The sequence below is a fragment of the Anopheles darlingi genome, chromosome 3, assembly GCF_943734745.1.
Source record: "Anopheles darlingi chromosome 3, idAnoDarlMG_H_01, whole genome shotgun sequence".
Classification (NCBI taxonomy): domain Eukaryota; kingdom Metazoa; phylum Arthropoda; class Insecta; order Diptera; family Culicidae; genus Anopheles; species Anopheles darlingi.
This window is the reverse complement of record NC_064875.1, coordinates 69,520,968-69,530,967: the sequence shown is the minus strand read 5'-3', so window position 1 is coordinate 69,530,967 and position 10,000 is coordinate 69,520,968. Positions and strand designations below refer to the sequence as shown.

The window sequence follows — 10,000 nt, the reverse complement described above, 5'->3', positions numbered from 1 at the left end:
TGCCATTGGTCTTAATTTGTCTTGGAGCGATTTGATTTCCGGCCGTGTTACTTGGTTGGGTTTCAACAAATGGAAACATATTGGAGTGCGTGATGTAGTGACGCTAGAGGGTTTCCAATAACCATCGGCACGCGGTTCGTTTTCCTCGAGGGGGTCGAGAACTCGAAACGGGACCAACCATAAAGTGTACATTAGCCCAGCAGCGGTGGGTCTGCGTCCCTCGAGGAACCAACCGTGGATCGATAGGAATTATCGACGTCCACTTAGCACTCAATCAACAGCAAAAGCCCACGAAAGTTGACAAAAAAAACAGAAAAAAGAGAAGAGGAGGTTTGAATTCAACTCACAAACACTCCCGGACCCGGACGGACCCAATCCTGTGAGTACAATTCAATCGAGTTGAGAATATCGACTTCAAGCGGTTCGTTAAATTTTGCCGTAAAATATCTCTGCACAACGCGCGGCCGAACTGTCGCTTCGCGTGCACCACGCGCTGGTTCGCGAAGATGTTTATGGTTCGTAGCATTGGCTTCAAAATGACTCCCCGTTCGATGGCGCACGGTGGGCATACTGTGTGGCTTGTGTATTTTATGGCGTCTACTATACTCCCAAGGACGAAATAGAAACTTGATTAGTCTCGTGGGGAATGGGGCGGAAAGCGAAAAGCCTAGACGCCCGTCGTTGATGGCCACGGCACATAAATTGAGCTTTTTTCGGTTTTTATTGACGAACCCAAAACGCACAGGGCAATAGCCTTTTTTATGACTCAATGTTTTCCATTAATCTTCATATTTTACCAAACAAAGAAGCGAATATCCATGGCCATTGCTTTTTATTCATAGGAAATACCCCCGGAAATGTGTTCGTGTTCTCGTGCTTTTAAACATTATCGAAACCACTTTTCTGGTGCAATAAATGATCCGAAAACCCCTTCACTACACTTCCGTTACAGATAATCCACTCGTCTGCTCGTGTGAGCTGGTCTGGTTTCCGAATTTGCTGCGCGAACTGAAGAACCGGGACGATGAGATGACGCAGAAGAAGCGCCCCATGTGCACGATGCCCAACGAACATCGGGAGTACTACGTCCAGAACATGCCGCTGGAGCGTATGAGCTGCGTCGGCAAAAAGTACCACACGTCGTCGCTGAGTGGTAGCGGTGCTGCCGCTAGCGGTGGTCAGCTGGCCGTGACTATGGTTGCAGCGCTCGTCACCGGCACTGCAATGGTTGGCTGTGGCCGTCTGCGCTAGATGCATGCTAGCGCGCGGTGAGTAGGCTTGGCGAAGAAGGAGATCGAGGAAAGGAAGGAAAAATGTCTCAGCACACGAATGCAGAACGGAAAGCGATCGGCAGCGATCGAGGAACGGAAAATACAAATGTCACTTTAATTTTCCACACTTGCTTTACATATTCTAATATCGGTCATAAGGTAAGGTTTGGCGGATCAGCACGGATCGACACGGATCTGTACGATCGCGCCCAAACTGGTAACTGGAGAGACCGTTGGCGGACCTTTCGGAACACTCGAACGTAATGCCGGCCCGGAGAACGGGTGAACTCGTTACCGGTGATCGTTGTCTCCGTCGAACGAAGCGAAGAATCGAGCGCGAACAGGACTTCATACCCCTGTCCATCACATTACCAAAGCGTCTTTCAATGAAGTAAACTAGCACCTGCACGTTTGCCGGAAAAGCTGCTAACCGGACGGACGGCCGATGGCGAGCGTGCTATCGGCGTGGCGTGTGTAGATTAGTTTACGAAACCTTTTTAGCGCGATCATAGGCTCGCCTATTTGCTTGTAGCTTCACACTGACCATCGACCGTGCTATTCGGTCCTTTCGGATGGTCTTCGTCTCTAGCATTTGGTTTCCTCCATCAAACATGATATTTTTGCTTTTCAACTTCACTAAAATCGTAGATAGGGTGTAAGCAAATTTCTTTCTCGATGTTCTCTATACGTAATATCTAATCATCTCGTGATGAGCAAATCAAGAGATGCACACGCGATATCCTTCGCTCCATGACTCAATCGTATTCCAGACCGTGGCAGATGGCCCTTCTGTCCAGCATTCACGAAAGGAAGATCTTTGTAAAATGTCAGGTGCAAAGCGCTTCGTTTCGGACACGCACGGAATGGGCTATCCGCGGTTCTTTATCAAAATTAAATTAAATTCGAAATTTCCGTTTGTTCCTAAGTTTCGATGAGTGCATTGTTTCTAAGGTAATCGAAACATATCCACCGCAAAACTGTCAAGAGGTCGCGCAAAGATTGACGGACGTATTTAAAAGCATATTTACCATGCATTGCTTCTCAGTGTCATGTTTCAAGAGCACACTACATATAGAGCTATTTACAAGTGTAAGGTTTAAATGATGCTGAAAAGTAAATCAAACATATCACCTTGAATGCACAGAGCTGAGCTTGGGCATGCATATGCGTTTGAATATCTCAAAGCTATATATTTCTATATACACCACTCACGGAAATCCAGTTAGTAAACATGTATACTCGCAACTATAGCGAAAGATATTGCACTTCGTTTGAAGTATTAAAGATTCCATATTCAGCAAAGAAGAAGAGAAGAAAAAGGAGCATGAAAAACCCACTACAAACATATCAAATGCATAATGTTATACCCTATGAAGAAAAGCGTGTTTAAAGCACACAAAACTCTACTAGATGTCTATTTAAGAGCAAATCAATATATAGAGCAAAAATTCGAAAACATATCAAGCAAGTAAACAAGAGCATTAAAAAATACATTAGATACCGGTTAGATGTAAGAGAATATGTCTTCTTGTGTGCATGTTTTGTAGAGTCCAGGCCAGGCTGCTGCCACGGATATGCAACATCAACATCCTGTGAGTGGCACTGGCTCCTGAGGTACCCCCTGAAGAATGAACAATCATGAAACTACATTTTGATACACTTATACACCCTCGTAGCCCGTAGTTGGTTAGCCAGAGGCTTCAGAGTTCAGAACACTCGAAACCGACGGTTTCATCCAATGGTATCATCCCGATCCCCGGGCGAAAGCAAACATATCATGCCAGCCCCTGCCGGCTGGCTCCCGAACCGAGCAACACAGCTTCGGTAGCGTTTCGAAAAGTATCACTTGACGAAACGTCGTGAAACATATCACCACATGGTTTCGGCTGCCGGATCCAATCAACTCCGATAACAACATATCAGATTGCATACACCCTGCAACGGTGTCATTACATTTCTTGGGATTCTTGGGCAAAGGTCGTACACTAATCACCACGTCGGTAGGTCCTATTAAAGATCAAAAACCCTGCATTGTATCACTATTTGAACCCACAATTGGCTTGGCGGTGATTTTGCGATCGCTGCAAATTAATTTGAACGTCAAATTGTATCCAAAACATATCATTAGGTGATAAGGAAAAATCATTAGCATGTAACTCTATTCTCGATCTATTTGTAGTGACTTTTGATTGCCCAGTTTGGTCTTTTACATACCAGTGATCACTAAAGAATGATCATATGATATTGTTGTTTGTAAATCGAACCATGCTACCCTACACTACAAGGCCCAGCAGAACTCGACAGTCCAAATGTACCCTACCCTAGCGTTTACACGGTTCAGAGTTTACTTCCGCTGTTGCGATCCACTTGGTGAGGCAGCACATATTTAAAACTCTAGAACTGAGCAGTGCAATGCAGCCGCAAAATGCAAAAACAAAGAAAGGAAAGCAGTGAGGAGATGATGGTGCTAGTACTCGTGTCCCTGAAATGCTCGATGTCAATCCAAACTATGGCAGCTAGTATGACAGCCACTGAACTCCTAAGCGCAAACAATCGTTGTTCGAAGCGAAACCAGGCACGCCTTGAATGTCTTCTTCATCCCTTTCTTGCAAGCAAAACCTTAGTACAACCGAACTCCGCGCAATAACGATATGGGACAGTATCATGCTCCCTGCTGAACTTTAACCTCTTCTTCGCTCGGCAACAGCTGACAGATGAGACCATAGGATCCACTACACTTTCAAAGTTGAGCTTAGCAGCAGGACCGTACTGGCTACTAGACGAGAGGTTATATCAGCGGAAGCGCTGCTCAGCCGGGACAGAGCGCAGGCGGGAATTAGGAAACATTATCCTTATACATAGCTTGTAAGCGTAACGTTGCTCCTACGAAGCAGGACCGGGGATGAAGGATGAAGATCCAAATTTACATTAATACCACATTCGTATACATCTTGCGCAGACGTCTCACACGGACAGCAAACACACAAATACACGCTAACGGGATGAGCTTTAGTGTGCTCTTTCGTGGATTTAAATAATATGTTTAACTGAACATACCATCACCATCCTTGCTGTCTGGTTGTTCCCGCAACATTCCCGCAACTTTCAACCTCTTGTTGCGAAAAACCTTTTCCCGGTGAAATCCAGGAATCGTTGTTTAAAGGCTTCTGAGTGTTGCTTCCGTTTTCCAGACTCACCTACGGTATATTATTGGTTTTTGCTGCTCTTTACTGGAGCATGGTGACACACCGGTACCGAGATGGAGGATAAAAACAAACGCTCAAAAGGTCGAGTGCGGTGTGGTGTTTTCACCCTCACTGTACGTTTCTCGCTCCCGCATCATCTTTCCATCCAGCCGAGTAAGAGATAGGAAACAGAGGAGAATGAACACTGAGGCGAAAAGGGGGAGTCCGGATAGCACTTTTGCATCACTCAGCATCAAACTTTTTGCTCTCCATGGGATTTTTGAATCAGATGTGTGTTGATGTATTCGTTGCGTCGCAACATGGCGCCTGCTAAAGAAAACGTAATTCACTGTGTCATTCACGAATGTTCTTCTTATCCGGATTCATCATCACTATGTCCTTACGCAAGGAATTACTCTTAATTGTAAATTTAAGCAAAATCATTATGCACACACACACGCAGAGAAAAACACAAACAATATGAGATGGTAAAAGGCATGGGATGTTACGATTCTAGCTGTTGGTTTATTTCCGAAAGGCTTGTTGTTACGAAAGCTCTTAAAGTTGTTTCAAAGCATTGAAGTTCAAGCAGCAAAAACAAAACAAAACAAAACTCAAACAAATGGCTTACAGGAAACCGCAACCCGTAAAACTAGAGTCTCAAAAACTGCAACTATTAAGCATCTACAGGGCAGAAAAGGATGTATGTAGCGACAGCTAAACACAACACTAGCATAACGTTAGCGTAGCACTAGAAAACTGATCCAAACCAAGCCTCTCTTCGTCGTAGTCGATTAGAGAAACAGCTGAATGGAACGTCCTTCGAAGTGAAAGCAACAATGGCGACAGCAACCATAGCAGAAGATAAGATAACAGAGTAGACAAATCCATAGCATAGACGCTCCTAATCGCCCAACCAAACATAGAACAGCAATAGCGAAACCAGAAGGAGAAGGGAAAACCGAGGAACCGGTAACAGTTAGATCCCTGATCCGGGTTCTCTGTTGTTCCGCCAGGACTGCTGCTCCTGCTAATGCCGCGACCGACCACCCCTTCGCCGGCAAGCGAGCGAGGGTGATGAAAATGAAGTTATATTTGTATTCAGATATGCGGAAGGCTATAACAACATCGAGGAGTCCTTGAAAATATGGTAAAGTGATAATCTGCTCTTGCGGAATGAAAAAGGGTAGAACAGACAGACAGACTAACCGAAGGATCGTGAGAACATTAGGTTGCCAGACAACCCGGCGACCTGTGTGTGTGTATGAGAAAGAGAGGGTAGAGGAAAAGAACTCAAAGAAAATGGTCATGTAATGCTGGTGGCGTCGCCGAGAATTACCAATGAGATGCTAAAATAAAGAGATTTTTCCCGAGTTGATTCGGAAGCCAAAGAGGAGCGTGTTGTTTTTATCATTATTTCCAGCTTTCATTCTTTCACTTTATTCTCAATCTTATCAATCGCTGAAGTACTCCTTACATTTCGGAATGGTGATGCGCATTAAACAATATGTTTGCTTCTAATCTTTGGCTCTAACAAAGAACGGCGCAAATGTCTTGTGTGTATGTGTGCATGTATGAGTGTATAGTGTATGTATTCTGTGGTGTCTTTTTGTATTTTGTGTGATGTGTGTGTGTTTGTATGGTTTGAGAGCGCGTCGACATCCACATCATTCGTCGCGGGGGCCTGCGGAAACAGTTCATTAGATGAGGGGAAATTATAGTGATTCCAGGTTTCAGAGTTATGTGCGCATGAGTCCTGACGTGGGGACGGACCCCCATCATGATGGATGATTATGCTCAAATGACAAGCTACACCGTATCATTGCCGTGCCATTTGCCAACTGATGCTTTGTATACTCTGTGATTGTCTTTCTGCGAAGGAGGAGGGATTCGCCAGGAGCCGTGCCAAGGTTGGTAGAAGCGCCTGAGGCCAAAGGATGAAAGGAAAAACCAAAAATGCAATGATCCAAAGGGCTAGCGCTGTTCCAGCGAACTCATAAGCATAGACAAGCAACAGTCACCTGACACAATGAGCGTGGTCGTACAAGACTGCAAGACCACTGCAACACTTGGCCACAAGGAACGACGCACCGACAATAGACAGGACGAAAGACTAAACGTTGACACAAGCCGACGCTCACTGCATCTGTACGCTTGCAACCCGGGACACCCGGGAGTGGGAACGACACGGACAAGAGACGCTACGGAAAAGTACTTCACAGGACAAACACATTGTGACAGGACGGGACAGTGACAACACTGAGCCACAGAAACACACAGGGCACAGGACAGTACGCCACATAGAGACGACAGTACGGTCGAGACGCAGGACAAATTCAGATCCAGATCTCTGGCCACCATAATTACCACTTTTCCGTATCCGTCCACGGATGCAGCCAACGGATCCTACCCTACATGAGGTGCGAAGTAGTATGATAGAGGTCCTATTCACCTGTCATAACCTCCATAAACTCTGTTGACGGAAGAGAACAAGACAAGGCATTAGTCGACGTGGACAAAGTTCTCCCGTAGGTAGATTAATTCAAATATTTACCCTCAAAGTCAACCGTTCCCGATCCGTCGGCATCAATCTCATCCACGATGTCGTCCAGCTCGGTTTCCGGGACCGCACCGTCCAATTCGCGCAAAATTCCTTTGAACGCGTCCACGGGAATGAAGCCTTTGCCTGTTGGTGATACGAAAAGCGGGAGAGCGTTTCAGAAGCGAAGGTTCTCGCGATTCGATTAGCTTTCGAACGGAGTAACTTACCGTCCTTGTCGTACAGCATGAACACTTCACGTAGTTCAGCACGCAGAACATCGTAATCCTCCTCCGGTTCAACATAGTTCGAGGCCTGCAAACATAAATAGTATAAGCCAATAAATAGTTGAAACGCGACGCCACAGCTTCCTTGGATGATAAATTATAATTAATTTCAATTAATTATGTTCATTAAATCAAATTACCAGCTCAATAAACTCATCAAACTCTATCAATCCCGATTCGTCGACATCGTACTCTTCGATGACTTCCTGAAGTTCTTCTTCCGATAGGGCGTAGCCAAGCAGCTCGAGGATCTCACCGACGATCTCCAGCGAGATGCTGCCCTTCTTTTCGATATCAAAGGCAACGAAGGCTTCCTTCAGGACTGCAGAATGGGAAACATGAAAACGTTGGGTGGTACTGACACTAAGCATCATGCCGCTCCTTTATGCATACCCCTCATCTGATCCTTGCTCAGCTCTGCCTTCTGCATTGTGATAGAAAGTGTGATAAAGCTTGCGACTTGCGGAATAAAATAAACTCAAAGCAGTAAGTCTCTCTCGCTTGCTGCTGCTGTACGACAACTAACCGCCACCGGTGGTCTGGTGAGTCCTTTTTGTAAACATCGCAACCACCTGCGGTCCCTTGCCTGACACCCATCGATTTACAATCGATTGCGGTTTCGAAGTGGGTTGCGATCACAATCACAATTGTGCTATTTTCGGTCACCAAACGTACAGAGCCATCGAGCTATCGAGCGATCAATCGATCGGCTTTTGCAAGGCACGTGCTAGCTCCGTTGCATACATCATCGAGCGGCGTTCACAATAGCCAGACAGTTTGTTGACTACGAACAAGGAAGGCACCTGTTGACTGCATTGTGGGGTGGAATGCGTGTCGCATTGATTGATCTTTGAACCGCACACATTCCTCGCATAACGTAAAAGGGGCATTAGTCATTCCATTTGATCTTCGAGAAATATGTTAATCGCCTGGCAATTAAACGATGCTTTTCAACATATAAAAAATCAAAGGCAATCCATTCATAACGGGTTGTTATTTTTCTAGTATGCTAAAATCCCATTAAATATCAATTCAAGGGGATTAGTTTGTCCTACTTGAATAGCTTAGCGAACATTTTTTATTTTTTTCTTCCGTTTCCCACACGGCACACTAACCGGCTTCGAGCTCTAGTCGTCTCTCAGCTGCGCCTAAAATAAGATTGCAGTATTGCTTGCTTGCTCGCTGGCAGGCGTTATTGTGCTTTCATTTTTATGATTTCGTTCAAAACCGTTCTACGGTTCAAAACGGTTCTACGATTCGCGTTCGTTCGCGTCGCAATTGGTGTGTTTATTGATCTTTATTGTTATCGGAATGAAATTACGATGCGTTTGTAAGCTTTATCTAATTAGATAACTAAAATTACGCACGTTACCTGCTCGTTTCAGCCACATCACAACGACACCAGACACCAAACCCAATACACACGCTGATAACATGGATTGGAAAAGTTTTCATCACTTTTCCCCGCAGGCATAGGCCGACTTACAATTACACAGACCGTGCCTAGGTTCTGGCTGGTGCTATGCTGTGCAGGGAACAAATTATATGTGTAATGATAATTTCCTCCGTCGAAGCCACTGGAAGGGAGAGGCACAAATTGGTCGATAGCCAACTGTTTATCGAATCACCAATCGTTATATCGTTGGAATCAGTATCAAAATGCCGTGTGCTTGGAAATGGCAATCATGGCAGTTGGGGGTGTGAATGGTGTAGCAGCAACTATTTGCTAAGTTGATTGCACTGTATGTATGCCGGATTCGATTCGATTAGAGTCCTCGTACAAGTCAGGTCGAGTGGAGGCTCCGATAACTGGCTAACGGTGGCTAATGAGCATAAACGGGACCATCGCTAGTGACAGTGATCATTTGGCCTTCAGGTGTGGCTGACTTTCCGCTTCCTGGGACGGAGCATACACACACACAAACACACAAGGGACGTCATGAAGGGCAGATTGAAAATTACTAAAACTCAGAGCGGCCTTCAGAGGCCAACGAGGACAAGGTACTCCAGGAATGTGCATTTTAGAACCATCGTTTGATTCAAGATTTCGGTTTTCGTATCTGCTTTTTATTGTTAGTTGCTATCCATCTATGGAGTGGAATCGAAACGGGTGTCTAGTGGTGTTGTTCTGCGTGACTTGCTTCTCGGTGCTGATGTGCCTTGTGTTGGCTGACATTTTCAAAAACCTGGAGAATGAGTAGGTATTGTAAGGTTGCCCGGGGGTTTTATGAGTAAATAGAGTATCCTTTTTCCCTCCAGTGACAGTGAACTCAGTACGGTCGCACCAATTCAAACGACCACTGAAATCAATCAATCGTTGTTCGTTCGAGCGAATGACGATACGATAAAGTGCCGACTTGTGTCAGGATGCCAGATTGAGTGCACAGAAATAAGTGTAATCAATTTATCGGCCGAAGTGTATGAGCTGGCCAAGGTAGGTTGGATGCATCCCGGTAATTAAACTCCTCGATTGAACACTCTCCATTCTTCACTCTTGAATATTCAGGCAAACGATTGTATGATTTTGAGCCTGGAGGTGGTTTCGTTGCGCACTCCAGAGGATATTCTGCGTCGCAACTGGTTGCAGTTGGATGTGGACTTTGAGGTGACCTCGTTGAAGCTCATCAACTCGTACATTCATACGATCGAACCAGAATCGTTCGATATGGGTTGGGCGTTCGGAATGACCGTGCTAACTCTCCAAACACTCAACATCGA

At 45.3% G+C, this 10,000-nt stretch overlaps 3 protein-coding genes across 4 annotated transcripts in view; 2 read left to right on the top strand and 1 right to left on the bottom strand.

The window, feature by feature from the left end:
- Nucleotides 1-5,843, top strand: part of LOC125958157 (leucine-rich repeat-containing protein let-4-like) — a 19,183-nt gene extending 13,340 nt beyond the window's left edge. For both annotated transcript variants that reach the window (XM_049691311.1, XM_049691312.1), the window contains one exon: nt 953-5,843. In XM_049691311.1, the coding sequence (XP_049547268.1) occupies nt 953-1,251 (299 nt within the window). In that variant the 3' untranslated portion in view covers nt 1,252-5,843. The remainder of the gene's footprint in view (nt 1-952) is intronic.
- A 392-nt stretch (nt 5,844-6,235) lies between these two features.
- Nucleotides 6,236-7,831, bottom strand: LOC125958174 (troponin C, isoallergen Bla g 6.0101-like). Its single transcript, XM_049691339.1, has 6 exons — nt 7,676-7,831; nt 7,423-7,604; nt 7,226-7,310; nt 7,011-7,142; nt 6,824-6,929; nt 6,236-6,380 (listed from the first exon to the last, which is right to left on the bottom strand). Exons 1-5 carry the CDS (start codon nt 7,710-7,712, stop codon nt 6,901-6,903), a joined length of 465 nt encoding a protein of 154 aa, XP_049547296.1. The 5' UTR covers nt 7,713-7,831; the 3' UTR covers nt 6,236-6,380; nt 6,824-6,900.
- A 1,541-nt stretch (nt 7,832-9,372) lies between these two features.
- The window catches only part of LOC125955746 (uncharacterized), a 3,055-nt gene continuing 2,427 nt past the window's right edge, over nt 9,373-10,000 (top strand). Inside the window, exons 1-3 of the mRNA XM_049686889.1 lie at nt 9,373-9,479; nt 9,542-9,716; nt 9,789-10,000. The exon at nt 9,789-10,000 is cut by the window's right edge and continues 1,598 nt beyond it. Coding sequence (XP_049542846.1) covers nt 9,373-9,479; nt 9,542-9,716; nt 9,789-10,000 — 494 coding nt within the window. The remainder of the gene's footprint in view (nt 9,480-9,541; nt 9,717-9,788) is intronic.